This window comes from Uranotaenia lowii, chromosome 3 (assembly GCF_029784155.1).
Source record: "Uranotaenia lowii strain MFRU-FL chromosome 3, ASM2978415v1, whole genome shotgun sequence".
NCBI classification, from domain to species: Eukaryota; Metazoa; Arthropoda; class Insecta; order Diptera; family Culicidae; genus Uranotaenia; species Uranotaenia lowii.
Genome location: NC_073693.1, coordinates 18,666,331 through 18,684,192, shown reverse-complemented (window position 1 = coordinate 18,684,192; position 17,862 = coordinate 18,666,331). Strand labels below are relative to the sequence as shown.

The 17,862-nt window shown below is 34.4% G+C and overlaps 1 protein-coding gene across 3 annotated transcripts in view; it reads right to left on the bottom strand.

Moving 5' to 3' along the window:
• LOC129755877 (uncharacterized) overlaps window positions 1–17,862 on the bottom strand; it is a 166,710-nt gene that overhangs the window by 38,879 nt on the left and 109,969 nt on the right. For all 3 annotated transcript variants that reach the window (XM_055752568.1, XM_055752569.1, XM_055752567.1), the window contains one exon: window positions 7,512–7,606. In XM_055752568.1, the coding sequence (XP_055608543.1) occupies window positions 7,512–7,606 (95 nt within the window). The remainder of the gene's footprint in view (window positions 1–7,511; window positions 7,607–17,862) is intronic.

Sequence of the window (17,862 nt, the reverse complement as noted above, 5' to 3'; positions counted from 1 at the left end):
TTCAATCTGCCTGGTTTAAAGTGGTGCTCCTCCCAAAGCAGCTTCTTGTTCACGTTGCCCTCCAACATCATCCTCGACGCTTTAAGTACGGCCACTCTCCGGCAAATCAACAACATCGTTAACGAAAATGGCCGGACGCTCGATCTCTGTTTCGTTAATGACGGGTCTCTTTCACCAACAATCGTAGAAGCTCCTGAGCCTCTGGTCAAGTCCGTCCCTCACCACCCCGCTTTGCTGCTTACGCTCGATGTTTCCGGAATTGTCGCCGTTACCGAAAAACCGGCATCCTTCTTCCACGACTTTAAAAGTGCCGATTTTTCTGCGATTTTTCAAACTCTGGACACCATTAACTGGGAATCTGAACTGGACCCTTCTGATCCAAACGCTGCTGCTGTTAAGTTCACTCACATTGTAAACTACATTATCGATCGCCATGTGCCGAAACGCTCTGCAGTCTCAAATCTACGAGCACTTTGGGTCACGAAAGAGTTGCGGCAAATGAAAACGCTGAAGAATAAAGCCCTCCGTTATTACACCAGGCACAAGACTCTTCAGGTCAAAAATCAGTATCGCAAACTTAACTCAGCCTATAAAATACTAAGCACGCGTTGCTATCAGAGCTACCTAATCCGGATTCAGCGTGGTTTTAAAACAAAACCTAAATCATTCTGGCAGTACATCAAGGATCAACGGAAGGAATCCGGCTTACAATCACACATGTTCCTGGATGATACGTCGGTGACTTCGGACCGTGAAATCTGTAATCTCTTTGCACAGAAATTCCGTAGTATTTTCGACTCTGGCTCAATATCCTCGGAGCAGTTAAATAGTGCAACAAGCAACGTCCCTCATTTGAGCACTTCATTTGATAATTTTACAGTCGACGAAGATACCATCTTGAAGGCTTCCGTGAAGCTGAAACACAGCTATTCTGCAGGACCGGACGGTATACCAGCCACTTTTTTGAAGCGCTGCATATCACATATGCTAACACCTATAAAACGAATGTTCCAAGCTTCGCTCAACACGTCTACGTTCCCCTCTATATGGAAAGAAGCCTACATGTTTCCGGTCTACAAGAAAGGCGGCAGGAGGAATGTCAACAACTATCGCGGTATTTCTGCCTTATGCGCTATTGCCAAGTTTTTTGAGCTGGTTGTTTTAGACCCTATCTTCTCGTACTGCAAACCATATTTTTCTAATGATCAATATGGCTTTATACCAGTGATTGAAATTCTCAACCATTTTCTCATCAGAGGCATTCAAAATACACACTTTGAGGCCTCGTATAGTAATACAGGAGACGATACATATACATTCATTCAAACCTCCCCCCATGAGGAGGATCTGCTCCGAGAGACACTATCCGTTCGCTGCTCAGAACGAACTCTCTCAACGTTCGGTCGCTACATGATGCATGAAATAGACGAGGCACACATACTCATTTACGTTATTGAATTTGATGGATTCAAGCCGATAGCTGTCGTTGAGGAGAACATCTTCAACCTCGCCGCAAAGGTTGAGGCAACAACGACAACAACCGAACTTATTGCATTGCATAGGCCCGCAACGTATGGAGCAAGGAGAGGGGAGGAAAAGAAACGAAAAAACTAGCTGCCTGCGTGCGGTTGCTGTGCAAAAATAGCAATAGCAGAAAAACCTCGGTTATTCGATCCTTACACAAACGAGGAGACTCGGGTTTGCTCTGCCTTTTGAATTCGGTTCCCTCAAGAATGTAACAGGAGATGAGTGAGAGCCATTCGTTTGGTTTTTTGGATTCGCTGCCTCGAATGTATATTGCTTCTTGAAGGCGGGCCATGTGAGAGCGTATGCATCATCGGTTTTGTCGTTTTCGCTACCTCAAAGCAACCTTTGCTTCCGAGTAAAGCGTTGAGCGAGAGATGGTTGATCAATTCATGCTCAGAAAAATTCAATCACTGCTTTATACCTAAGCGCTCTACGACCACAAACCTGCTGGCGTTTACGTCTAAGGTGCAGGACAGTTTTGCTTCAGGATTCCAAACAGACGTCATCTACACCGACCTGTCAGCCGATTTCGACAAAGTGAACCATGAAATTTCTATCGCCAAACTCGATCGCATTGGTTTTTGTGGGTCTCTACTGGAATAGTTTCGCAGCTACCTGGTAGGTCGGAAACTTACTGTCCGAACGGCAGAATCCTTCTCCAACCAGTTTTTCGCCACCTCTGGAGTGCCTCAAGGGAGCCATTTAGGACCAATACTGTTCTCGATTTATTTCAACGACGTGCTGTTGCTCCTCGAAGTTGTTTCATCCCTTCTCCGGCCCTGACGATGCCAAGTTCCTGCAGGACCAGTTCAACCTCTTCGCCTCCTGGTACGATGTCAATTGTCTGCCTTTGAATCGAAGTAAATGCGCAGCAATTTCTTTTTCCCGTAAGCGGCTTCCATCAAATGCAGTGTATTTTCTCGGCGGCGAGGCTATTGCTCGAGTTGAGCACGTGAAAGATCTAGGCTTCTAGAAGCCTAGGTCTATTGTTCCGCATGGCGAAAGACTTCAAAGATATTTACTGTTTGAAGAGTCTTTATTGCAGTTTGGTTCGTTCGATCCTCGAATACGCCTCTGCTATCCGGTGCCCTTATTACCAAAACGGCTCTGAGCGTATTGAGGCTATCCAACGGCGCTTTATGAGATTCGCCTTTCGACACCTGAGCTGGCAAGACCCGTTCCGACTTCCGGCTACGAGAGCCGCTGTCGTTTAATCGACATCGACACGCTGCAAGCCCACAGGACCGCCGCACGAGCATCTGTCGTGGCTGATTTGCTTACATGCAGAACTGATTGTCCCGCACTGTTGGAAGGTCTTCAACTCAACATACGACCACATGGTTTGAGAAATCGCGATTTCCAGCTCTACGTCCCTCTCCGTTTGAATAATTATGGGGCTAACACAGCACTTATTGGTGTAATCAAGACATTCAACCGCTACTCCGAACATTTTGATTTTGACGTTTCGAGGGATGCATTCCGAAGAAAAATCCTTAAAGCTTTAAGTTTTGTGTAGACCATTGTATTTGTAGTGTTTTTAATTTTAATTTTTAATTTTATCATTAGGATCAATATGTGATCTGTTGATGTGCAATAAATAAAAAAAATATTGTTATGTTACTCAAATATGATTCTCAGACAATATTCCACTACAAGCATTCAAATTATACAAAGTTGAAGAAAAAATAACAAAAATAATGCTTCAGAAAAAGGCTGTGGATCAGTTTTTAAATGATCTGCAATAAGCCTACATTTTACTATATTTTAAGCGTAGGGGAGATAACAACATAATGGCCACCTTAAGAAGGACACTTTTAAGGAACATGTAACCACCTGGAATTTTAAACTGAAAATCCAATACCTCTGTTTCGGATACACAAGGGTCCAATTGGCTTTGAATCGATTGCTTCGAAACCAAACACACTTTTCCAAGAAAAAACATTTGTTCTCAAACCGATATGGCGTTTCTCAGCATTTTCAGCTGCCAACAAAAATTTGTCATTGTCGTTTACAGGTAGTGATACCCTAGATAAATCTGAACATAAGTGACTTCATTTGATTTAAATTTTTATTTCATGAAATCCTTAATCACACCTTAATTGAATTCATTGATGTTGAATTTTAAATTTACTCATAAAAATCATTTTTGAGCGAAAACATTCAGAAATATGTCATTGAAGAATGACAAAAATGATAAAAAGATCAAGATTTTTGCAAATGAGACAAAACGACTCAAAGATGGGTCTTGACTCAAACATTCAGTCAGCGATACTTTTTTTGTAGAGAAATGAATCCAACCGTGTTTTCGCATATTTTTCAATATTAATTTTCATCTTGTCTAGTCCCTGAAATTTCAACTAACACAGTTGGATTCATTTTTCTACAAAGAAAAACACATTCAGAAATTTTCAGAGATAAATTTAAATTTGTTACTTGATTAAGTAAATAATCTGAATAAACCTGGGTAAAATCCGGAAAGTTTCAAACAATATCTGGGCATCCCGATCGGATTTGATTTTTCTCTTATTCTTTATTCCATTTATGGGCAAGCCAGGATGTATCGAGAAAAGCTGGAATAAACGATAACCAAAGTACAAAATCTACAGTGAAATATACACGGATACACCCAAGATGTTTGACTGAAACCTCAGTTTTTGATGATTTTGAAGCTTTTTCAAAATTTCTTTTGGATATTTTATAAATTATCCATCATCACTAGAAAAATTTTGCAAGTCTGTTATTGTATAAGCTTTGAAAAATGAATATTCGGCCTATTCGGCCGAATACTTAGCTCAACTATTCGGTGAGCAGAAGAGGGGAACATGCCCTATTATGCACCACCTAAGCGAATCGCTGATTTTCTATGTATTCCACGTACAGAATGTGTTAAAAATGAGTGTAATCGTTGAAGTAAAATGTTTTCTAAAAATGCCTTTGATTTTTTATTACTCAAATTGCTTTAATTGCTTCAAAAACTTGATTTTTAAAAACCATTTTCAAAACCACAGAACAAAACTGTGTTGCAAATACGCGCCGCTGTGTATTCAATACGCGCCTAGCAGCCGAACACACCCGAGAGCAGCCGAAGACCGAAAACACACCAATACTTACAGACACTTTGACTGAAAAGAAACTCAAAATGAATTAATCAAAATTTAAAAAAAAAATGAAAGTAGGTTTTTTTTGGCTGAATTAACGCTCAAAATATGGCTTTAGACTTTTTGTTCATTTTCAATGAAAATTGGCCTTTTTGAAAAATTAATGCTATTTTCAGCATATTACGATTGGCGCGTTATAACGACTCGTGATAAAACATACCCATAAAAAGCATACCTAAGCGAGTTCAGTATGATTTTTTAGCATAAAATCATAGTTTAGATTCTCCTCTATCGATGTGTCAGAAAATATTGTCCTATTCGTTTTTCTCTGCTCGGTGACACCTTATTGAAAGTGTTTTAAAATTTAGATCGAAGTGAAGAAAAACCTAAATTGTGAAACTATCATGACACAGGGGCATTTTTAGGAAAAATTCATACTTGCCATGACCAATCACAGCATTTAAAACAAATCAGTAATATTTCGCAGGCTTAAAATGTTTCAGGTTCTTCAAAACAAGGGTGGCGCGTATTAGCCACATGGGGCGTTATATGAACTTTTCCCCTACTCCCAGTGTATTTGCGGCATCTCGGAGCAGGGGTGCCAGGTGGTTTTGTCAAAAATCAGGACAACGTGAAGCTAAAAATCAGGATTTTTCAGGACACTTCTTGATTCATGAAATAACAAGGATTTCTGCTTAGATTGCATAAATGAAGGCGCAATTCAGGTGCTGTAAACGCCTTGATTTATGCAACAACAGTTTGCAGGCTTGGGTAGTTTATATCGAAAAACACCATTTAAATATCATCTGTACCGAAGATTACCATCTGTTGAATGGGTTAAACTATTTTATTACCTATTTATTCGATTTTCTCATAATTAAACTACTAATTCGATTGTTTTTATGAAAATCAGGACAAATCAGGACATTTTAGGGACCAACTTTCAAAAATCAGGACTACTCAAGAGTTTTTGAAAAATCAGGACGGTCTCTCGAAAATCAGGACAAATCCTGATAAATCAGGACCGGCAACCGGCAACTCGACAAAGAGTCTCAGCAGCTTCCGGTTTTCGATTTCCCCCCGATCCAGACTTCCTGGCTGTCGACAAACGTTCCCCAAACACTTTAATTACATTTGTAACGGTTGATTTGGCAACTTTTAGCGATTTTGCCAGCTTTGCGTGCCCGGATTTTCGCGATGCGAGAGCAAAATTTTGATACGCTGCTCTTCTTCCTTGGACGGCATTTTGACAACTGAAGAGTGAATTCCAAAATCAAAATAGGAGCAACATTCTACACACACACACACACACACACACACACACACACACACACACACACACACACACACACACACACACACACACACACACACACACACACACACACACACACACAAACACACACACACACACACACACACACACACACACACACACACACACACACACACACACACACACACACACACACACACACACACACACACACACACACACACACACACACACACACACACACACACACACACACACACACACACACACACACACACACACACACACACACACACACACACACACACACACACACACACACACACACACACACACACACACACACACACACACACACACACACACACACACACACACACACACACACACACACACACACACACACACACACACACACACACACACACACACACACACACACACACACACACACACACACACACACACACACACACACACACACACACACACACACACACACACACACACACACACACACACACACACACACACACACACACACACACACACACACACACACACACACACACACACACACACACACACACACACACACACACACACACACACACACACACACACACACACACACACACACACACACACACACACACACACACACACACACACACACACACACACACACACACACACACACACACACACACACACACACACACACACACACACACACACACACACACACACACACACACACACACACACACACACACACACACACACACACACACACACACACACACACACACACACACACACACACACACACACACACACACACACACACACACACACACACACACACACACACACACACACACACACACATTGAAAATGAGGGGTGTTCAGGTTTTTTAAATGCAAAATTGAAAGAAATTCGTTTAGTTGATATTGAAAAAATTTTGACCGTATTACCCATTAAATAAATTTTTGGAACAAAGATCTAAATATGACTAGGTAGGGTGCTCTGTCATCTAAAGCTCAGTCTGCCTGAAATATTGTTAGGTATATTTCGATTATTTGATTTGATAGTTCATCGATGTGGTAGGGATTATAGGTAGGGAAAAAAGCCAGCTCATGGAAGGTTGGAAGTACCAAATTATTACTTTCTTCAATTGCCACATAGTATATTATTGGGATTTTCATAAGGAAATATGACGGAGCATAGAGGTGTAGTGAAAAAACAAAGAACGCACCATTTACCTAGATGGATCCTGATCAAAACCTATCTTTTACTAACACACCTTCATATGATACTTGAATGTAGATTCGCAAACGTACAGACGATTTCTGTATTTGGAAAAACTACTCATGTTTCTGAGTCTTTCTAAAAGAAACTTTTGAAATGTTCAGGATAAGAGGCTGCAAGCCAAACCTAAAGATTACCTGACTTATATTGCTTCCCTTAATCCACTGGCGAAAAAGGAAAAATTAAAACTAATAAAAGGAGGCAAAGGATTTAAGAATTTCTCAATAGTACAAATCATTTGTATATGGAAATGTAGAAGCAAGTAAATTTGTGGTGTATGATAAAGATCTCTACTTACGTTACATCATCTCGCACGAATTTCCCTTTCAACGGTTTGGTAAGGTTCAGAATGGGCCGTTCGTTGCGATCCAGAATCTCGAGCCGGAAGCCGCCCTGTGGTGGAAGATAAGAAAGAAAGTTTTATTAGTATCTACCCTTATTTTTCTTCTGTTATTTCAAGTCACGTGTGCCAATGTCAAGTGCCTGTCAAGTATAAACTCGGTTCTGTGTAGATATCGATCACGTTTTATGTCGATTAAGTTCCTGCCGTTATCAGCTGCCTACCAAGTTTTGTAAGATTCGATAACAATCGGTTAAGAAAGCTTTATTGGCTCATCCACTTGACAGTCGAAAACTATAAATTTAATGACTGGAGGCTTCCGAAACTTAGTTTTACGGTGTACTTTTCCATGACAGCAAGTGTGAATGGGAAAAATGGTGGGCACAGGGAGTAGTTTAGTTCCGGTGGGTTTGATCCTGGCCAGTTTTTGGACCGCTGGATTCGCTTTAGATTGTTACAGTTGTACCGGCAATGGTTGTGTAGATCCAAATACTTATCTCAATATCGCAAGTTGTGCTGATGGGGCTACGGGATGTTATGCAAAATTCACAGGGCGTAAGACAATTTGGAACAGTTTTGGATTTCTTCTGAATAAAATTTAAACCAAGTTTAATTTTTCATCGTTAACAGTGTCGGTGACCGAACGCGGGTGTAAGACGGATGCTGTTGATTGCACTGGAACAGATTGTGAGGATTGTCCTTCGGATGAATGTAACGGACTCAGTGTTCCTACTCATACTTGTGTCAGTTGTTCATCGGTGGTTGATGCTAACTGTGTCGGAAGTGTGCAAAGTATCGCCCCATCGCGATGCGATGCAGTCACGATTGATGTTACAGAAAACCAGTGCTACACGCGAGTTGTGAGTAGATTTTGAATATGAAAGTGAGATAAATCCGTCGAATTTCGCAATACACCTTGGACAGTAAAACTGTTCTTAAATAGAGCTGCTAGGAGATCCAATGCAAATTTGAACCTGACCGATTCACCTTAACCTGTAATTTTATGGGATTTTTTTTTCGAAAGAAACAGGAATCAGCTCAGCGATGTTTCAGTTACATGAGTTTTTCTTAAGGCTATGATTATAACAAGATGTGTTTCCGAAAACTGCTCTCAATCTCAATGCTACTAGAGTAAGGTTGCCAGATTGCCTGGTTTTATTCGGGTTTTCCCGGATATTTGATACAAAATTTGGGAACAGTCCGGTTGCCCGGATTTCATTGAAAAAATGGCCGGATTTTGCCCGGATTTGTTCATTTTATTTGGAAAATGAAACAAAAAAAAATTAATTCTGTTGTAATTTTTTTTTTATTCAGCCACAGAAACAAATTTTGTTTAGCAGATTTTGCAAAAACAATCATGAAAAGATTTTTCGAAGCCTAACATAAAATCTGTTTATGAATTTGGTTGAGTAATTTCTGGGTTTTGATAAAATTTGCCTGGATATTGCCCGGATTTTTGATGTTCAACTAAGGAGTGAAATGCTCGGATTTTGCCAGGTTTTTAATGAAATTCGCCCGGATTGTCCAGCCCGGATACGTGTACAAGAGGAGTAATTTCGCACCAAAACTTGCCTTTGTAGAAATGTTTTCGTGTTCTGTAACTTATATAGATTTTTCGAAAGTTCTAGTTTCAGTGTAGTGAAAAATGTTTAAAGAAAAAAATTATTAAGTTCTTCTTGGTGAATTGTCCCAAAATAAAATGCAATCTCATGTTTTATAGAGTGTGTCAAATTTGCAATAATCTGTGAATCTGAAAAAGACAGGCTGTGTATTGAAATTTTTGTTTCATTTTTTCAGTTCTATTTGAAGAACGATTGATTGAGCTGTTTTTGAGATCAAGTTTATAATTCACAAAATTTGCTCGAGAACAAAAATGACAAAAATGACAAAAATGACAAAAATGACAAAAATGACAAAAATGACAAAAAAGACAAAAATGACAAAAATGACAAAAATGACAAAAATGACAAAAATGACAAAAAAGACAAAAATGACAAAAATGACAAAAATGACAAAAATGACAAAAATGACAAAAATGACAAAAATGACAAAAATGACAAAAATGACAAAAATGACAAAAATGACAAAAATGACAAAAATGACAAAAATGACAAAAATGACAAAAATGACAAAAATGACAAAAATGACAAAAATGACAAAAATGACAAAAATGACAAAAATGACAAAAATGTCAAAAATGACAAAAATGACAAAAATGACAAAAATGACAAAAATGACAAAAATGACAAAAATGACAAAAATGACAAAAATGACAAAAATGACAAAAATGACAAAAATGACAAAAATGACAAAAATTACAAAAATGACAAATTAAAAAAAAATGACAAAAATGACAAAAATTACAAAAATGACAAAATAGACAAAAATGACAAAAATGTCAAGAATGACAGCTGAATGAAAAAAATGACAAAAATGATAAAAATGATAAAAATGACAAAAATGACAAAAATGACAAAAATGACAAAAATGACAAAAATGACAAAAATGACAAAAATGACAAGAATGACAAAAATGACAAAAATGACAAAAATGACAAAAATGACAAAAATGACAAAAATGACAAAAATGACAAAAATGACAAAAATGACAAAAATGACAAAAATGACAAAAATGACAAAAAGGACAAAAATGACAAATTAGACAAAAATGACAAAAATGACAAAAATGACAAAAATGACAAAATAGACAAAAATGACAAAAATGTCAAGAATGACAACTGAATGAAAAAAATGACAAAAATGATAAAAATGATAAAAATGACAAAAATGACAAAAATGACAAAAATGACAAAAATGACAAAAATGACAAAAATGACAAAAATGACAAAAATGACAAAAATGACAAAAATGACAAAAATGACAAAAATGACAAAAATGACAAAAATGACAAAAATGACAAAAATGACAAAAATGACATAAATGACAAAAATGACAAAAATGACAAAAATGACAAAAATGACAAAAATGACAAAAATGACAAAAATGACAAAAATGACAAAAATGACAAAAATGACAAAAATGACAAAAATGACAAAAATGACAAAAATGACAAAAATTACAAAAATGACAAATTAAAAAAAAATGACAAAAATGACAAAAATTACAAAAATGACAAAATAGACAAAAATGACAAAAATGTCAAGAATGACAACTGAATGAAAAAAATGACAAAAATGATAAAAATGATAAAAATGACAAAAATGACAAAAATGACAAAAATGACAAAAATGACAAAAATGACAAAAATGACAAGAATGACAAAAATGACAAAAATGACAAAAATGACAAAAATGACAAAAATGACAAAAATGACAAAAATTACAAAAATTACAAAAATGACAAAAATGACAAAAATGACAAAAATGACAAAAATGACAAAAATGACAAAAATGACAAAAATGACAAAAATGACAAAAATGACAAAAATGACAAAAATGACAAAAATGACAAAAATGACAAAAATGACAAAAATGACAAAAATGACAAAAATGACAAAAATGACAAAAATGACAAAAATGACAAAAATGACAAAAATGACAAAAATGACAAAAATGACAAAAATGACAAAAATGACAAAAATGACAAAAATGACAAAAATGACAAAAATGACAAAAATGACAAAAATGACAAAAATGACAAAAATGACAAAAATGACAAAAATGACAAAAATGACAAAAATGACAAAAATGACAAAAATGACAAAAATGACAAAAATGACAAAAATGACAAAAATGACAAAAATGACAAAAATGACAAAAATGACAAAAATGACAAAAATGACAAAAATGACAAAAATGACAAAAATGACAAAAATGACAAAAATGACAAAAATGACAGAAATGACAAAAATGACAAAAATGACAAAAATGACAAAAATGACCAAAATGACAAAAATGACAAAAATGACAAAAATGACAAAAATGACAAAAATGACAAAAATGACAAAAATGACAAAAATGACAAAAATGACAAAAATGACAAAAATGTCAAAAATGACAAAAATGACAAAAATGACAAAAATGACAAAAATGACAAAAATGACAAAAATGACAAAAATGACAAAAATGACAAAAATGACAAAAATGACAAAAATGACAAAAATGACAAAAATGACAAAAATGACAAAAATGACAAAAATGACAAAAATGACAAAAATGACAAAAATGACAAAAATGACAAAAATGACAAAAATGACAAAAATGACAAAAATGACAAAAATGACAAAAATGACAAAAATGACAAAAATGACAAAAATGACAAAAATGACAAAAATGACAAAAATGACAAAAATGACAAAAATGACAAAAATGACAAAAATGACAAAAATGACAAAAATGACAAAAATGACAAAAATGACAAAAATGACAAAAATGACAAAAATGACAAAAATGACAAAAATGACAAAAATGACAAAAATGACAAAAATGACAAAAATGACAAAAATGACAAAAATGACAAAAATGACAAAAATGACAAAAATGACAAAAATGACAAAAATGACAAAAATGACAAAAATGACAAAAATGACAAAAATGACAAAAATGACAAAAATGACAAAAATGACAAAAATGACAAAAATGACAAAAATGACAAAAATGACAAAAATGACAAAAATGACAAAAATGACAAAAATGACAAAAATGACAAAAATGACAAAAATGACAAAAATGACAAAAATGACAAAAATGACAAAAATGACAAAAATGACAAAAATGACAAAAATGACAAAAATGACAAAAATGACAAAAATGACAAAAATGACAAAAATGACAAAAATGACAAAAATGACAAAAATGACAAAAATGACAAAAATGACAAAAATGACAAAAATGACAAAAATGACAAAAATGACAAAAATGACAAAAATGACAAAAATGACAAAAATGACAAAAATGACAAAAATGACAAAAATGACAAAAATGACAAAAATGACAAAAATGACAAAAATGACAAAAATGACAAAAATGACAAAAATGACAAAAATGACAAAAATGACAAAAATGACAAAAATGACAAAAATGACAAAAATGACAAAAATGACAAAAATGACAAAAATGACAAAAATGACAAAAATGACAAAAATGACAAAAATGACAAAAATGACAAAAATGACAAAAATGACAAAAATGACAAAAATGACAAAAATGACAAAAATGACAAAAATGACAAAAATGACAAAAATGACAAAAATGAAAAAAATGACAAAAATGACAAAAATGACAAAAATGACAAAAATGACAAAAATGACAAAAATGACAAAAATGACAAAAATGACAAAAATGACAAAAATGACAAAAATGACAAAAATGACAAAAATGACAAAAATGACAAAAATGACAAAAATGACAAAAATGACAAAAATGACAAAAATGACAAAAATGACAAAAATGACAAAAATGACAAAAATGACAAAAATGACAAAAATGACAAAAATGACAAAAATGACAAAAATGACAAAAATGACAAAAATGACAAAAAAGACAAAAATGACACAAAAATGACACAAAAATGACACAAAAATGACACAAAAATGACACAAAAATGACACAAAAATGACACAAAAATGACACAAAAATGGCACAAAAATGACACAAAAATGACACAAAAATGACACAAAAATGACACAAAAATGACACAAAAATGACACAAAAATGACATAAAAATGACACAAAAATGACACAAAATTGACACAAAAATGACACAAAAATGACAAAAATGTCATTTTTACACAAAAAAGACACAAAAAAGACACAAAAAAGACACAAAAGTGACACAAAAATGACACAAAAATTACAAAAATTACAAAAATTGCAAAAATTACAAAAATGACAAAAATTACAAAAATTACAAAAATTACAAAAATTACAAAAATTACAAAAATTACAAAAATTACAAAAATTACAAAAATTACAAAAATTACAAAAATTACAAAAATTACAAAAATTACAAAAATTACAAAAACTACAAAAATTACAAAAATTACAAAAATTACAGAAATGACCATAGCAAAAAAAAGCCACAAAAATTGCAAAAATGAAAAAAAATAACTTAATTTTCAAAATTAAGAAAAAATGACAAAAATTACAAATAATATAATAAATTTTCTAAAATTTTCAAATATGACCATAATTTAAAAAATATTTACATACAATTAAAAAAACTGAATTAAATGAGTGACCTTTAAAAATTTGGATAATTTGAATAACATTTTTTTAAGGGCTCTATTCTGAAAAGAGAAAATCTTATAATTAATAAATAAACAAAAATCTGAACAAAAATAACGAAACAATAAAATTCTTCATTACAATTCTAGATTTGAAATTTGTTTCTGATTTCAATGTTTTTTCTTGAAGTTTTATTTTATCTCGATTTTTAATTTCTTAATTATGAGATCTAAGATTTCCGTTCGAAATTTAAAGTTTTGAATTCCGAATGAATCACCGATGAATGAACCGAATGTTCTTAAATTCTGAACCGTATGTCTAAAGTTCTAAAGTTTAATTTCTGAATCCCGTGATTTGATTTTTAAGTTCTGTGCTCCGCATTATTAGTTTTAAAAAAATCACTCTGATTCATGAAACATTAGGTTTATATTAACAGTTCTAAATTCCGGGTTCTGGATAATGAATCCTAGCTTTGAATCATAAGTCCTTAATTCTGAATTCAAAATTTTTAGCTCTGAATCCTCTTGTTCTTAATTCTGAGTGCTCGGTTATGATTTTAAAGCTTTTCGTTTTCAGATTTATTTTCTTTGTTCTGAATTCTAAGTTTTGGATTGTGAGTTTTGCATTCGAATTCTGAATTTAAAGCTCTGTATTCTATTCTGAGTTCCAAGTTCTGAATTCTGAATTTTGAGCCCCAAATTCTGTGTTCTGAACATCAAGTTCTGATTTCTCAGTGTAAAACTATATATCAAGTTCTTCTCTGCATAATGTAATTTAGTTCCAAATTATGTGTACTGAATTTTTAACTCTGCATTCTGTATTAATTATTCAGAGTACTTTAATCTGATTTCTCAATTTTGAGTTCCTTATTCTGTGTTCAAAATTCTGAATTTTAATTTCAGGTTTCATTTCTGGTGCCTGAAATTTTGACTCTAACTTTAAAAACTTTGTTCTAAGTTTTATAATAAATGTTTCGAATTGTTGAGCCCTTAAATCTGAGTTATTTATTTTCAATTGTGAGTTCTGAGTTCTGAGTATAAAGTTTTGTATTCTGAGTTTTAAAATTAGTTTGAGTTATTTTTCTGAATCATGAGTACTGAATTCGCAGAACTCAATTCTGCTATGAGAATGCATATTTTTTGTTTTGAACTCTGGGTTTAGAATTCTGCAAATCTGGAAATCTTGTTTCTAGATTCTAAGTTCTGATTCACAAGTTTAGAATTCTGTGTTTAGAAATCTTAGTCTGCATTCTGAGTTCAAGACTCTGAGTTCTGTATTTTTAATTTATGTTTTGAATTCTGAGTCCTGACAATTTTATTCTAATATTTGAACTCTGCGTATTAATTTTTTAATTTAAAGCTTCGAAATTTGGGTTTTGAATTTTGAGTTGAAGTTGAGTTGAGTTTAGTTGAGTTGAGTTGAGTTGAAAAGAGTGAACTCTTTTGAGATCTGAATTTTCAATTTTATCCCAATTTTTCCGTATGTTTGGATAACGTGGCGGTATTAAGCCTACCCCTTTTCGGATTTCTGATAGTTACGAATTTCTGAACTCTGAAAATTGAGACCTGAATTTTCAATTTTTAGTTCCAAATGCTGAGTTTTGAATTCTGGATTTGAGCTTTGAGTTGACTTCTAAAATCTAGATTCTTCATATTAATTTCTGAATTTTGATTTCTTGTTTCTGAATTCCGAATTCAGCATTATGATGTCTGATTTTTGGATTCTAACTTCTGAATCCTGAGTTTTAAGTAATTTGGTTTTAAATGCCTGTATCTGAATATTGAGTTCTGAATTATGAGGTCTTAGTTTTTAATCCTTAGCTCTAGGTTCTAAGCTCTGGCATCTGAACTCTGAATGTTGTACCTTGAATTTTGAATTCTTTGATCTATATTTTTTGTTTTTTTTTAATTTTTATTTATGAATCTGAACCTTAGTTCTGAGTTCTGAAATTATAAGGCTTGGAACTCGTGTTTAGGGCAGTTTATATCGACTATCATGCGTGGTCATTTTTCTAATTAAAAACTTAAACTATGTTTCCATCGTGTTTATTCCTAGAGAGTTTATCTCAATGGCCAAAATCTATTGATTGTTCAATGATACTTCTTCTTTTTCTTCTTTTTATTTACCCAACATATCCAAAACATGTAAGCATCTTGGAAAATTAAAGGACTTGCGTCTTTAAAATTTCTTTCCAACGTAATCTCTGTTGCATAAAACATGCATTGCAAACGCTTCATATGGATTACTAATAAACCTATAACATAATTTGAAAATTGCTACTGTAATCTCATTAGAATTTGTTACATGTGAAATAAGGAAAAAATACAATACAAACGTTTAAATTATTAGAAAAGGTTGGATCTCACCAAACAAATTTTCGTTGTTTTTGACTAGAGACCATTTCCTCTATGTAGTCCGGACTGGTTGTCGTTTAGATTCCTTCTGCACTCCCTCAAACAGCTTTAAGCATTTTCAAACAAAGCACAAACCACTCCCGGAACTTCCGCCGGCCATTCAAACTTATTCCACTACTTAGATACAAAATTTATTGTGTGACTTTAATTTAATTTAAAATTTTGATGAACGAAAACAAAAACGCATGCGTCGCCTAAATGTCATGGTTTACTTCTCCCTATTGATTATTGAGTGATACTTAGTCGAAAAAAAATCCACTGATGAATCCGAAAAGGTGCTTGTTCAAGAAATTTCATCTCAATAGAAAATTCAATAAGGGTCAAAACAAAGTAAATAACAAAGCATTTCAAATAAAAATATGTGTAACTGATAACAGACAACAACAAAAATTGAAAAAAAGATTATTCCACATTTGAATTCTGATTTTTTTAAACTGTGTTTTTGTCATTAAGTGTTGCTTTACCTAATTTCCGTTTGTTTTTAGATAGGCGGCGTAACAGAGCGAGGCTGCGTCGTTTCGAACAGTGAGTTAGATGCCGCCAACTATGCGGATTATTCGGAAACCTGCACAGGCGAAGGATGCAACACCGGAATAGTTCCGATTACCCGGCAAAAGTGCGTCAAATGTGTAGGGTCGAGTTGCGACACCGTTACCACGATCGATTCCAATTCCTATTGCGATTATCCCGACGATGGCTGTGTTGTGCTAAGGAGAACCGATGGTAAGATCTTAACAAACAAGAGCGTTTGTTTATTTCTATTTCTCTACTTTTGCGTTTTCAGGAATCTACTATAAAAATTGTCAGATGGCAATGTCCACTTCCGATCAACAACTGTGTTCATCACAATCCGCTAGCTGTGCATTTTGCATTGGACAAGAGTGTAACACTAAAGACCTGAGTACGCTTAAGGCGGCCGGAGAGCGGATGTGTCATTCCTGCATGGGAACGAACTGTCTGAGAGCATCGGTTACCCTAGAAACATGTGCCAACAGTGACGATGACTGTTACGTTGTTTTCGAGGAATGTCAGTGCATATCTTGGGGATTCTTTTTCTGCGGCCACTGTAAATTTGATTTCATTTACAGACAATGCTGTTCAGCGAGGGTGCGTTTCCTCAATCACCGATGAAGCGATAAAGAATGCCTGCCAGGATGATACCGATGACAGCTGTATCGTATGCTCAACCGATGAATGCAATTTGATCAGCAGCAAGAATCACCAATGCTTCTACTGTTCTTCAGTTTTAAACACCAATTGTATCACCGGTACCGGCATAAGTTCGATAGCATGCCCTGCTCCGACAACGGAAGTGACGGAGGATGCTCAGTGCTACACTAGGGTGGTAAGATATAAAATCGCGAATAAACATTATGAAGAGATATATGCATGCATAACGCCTTAGAAACCATCCGGCGCTATTCCTTAACCAAACGGCAATCGCTAGGATTCTCAAGTAAACTTTTCCAAACGGATTCAAAAACTCTTTTCAGCTTGGCATGGTGACAGAAAGAGGCTGTCTAGGATCACCCACCGATGATTTGCTTTGTAAGCCGGGGGAGAACTGCGAAACCTGTAAAATTACAAACGGTGCCGCATGCAACAGTGGACTGTATCCAGCTGCCAGGATAAAGTGCGTTATTGGTAGCACGGCCAACGCTTACTGCGGAAATCCTACCGATAGCTGTGCACAAATCTCACAAAATTGTAA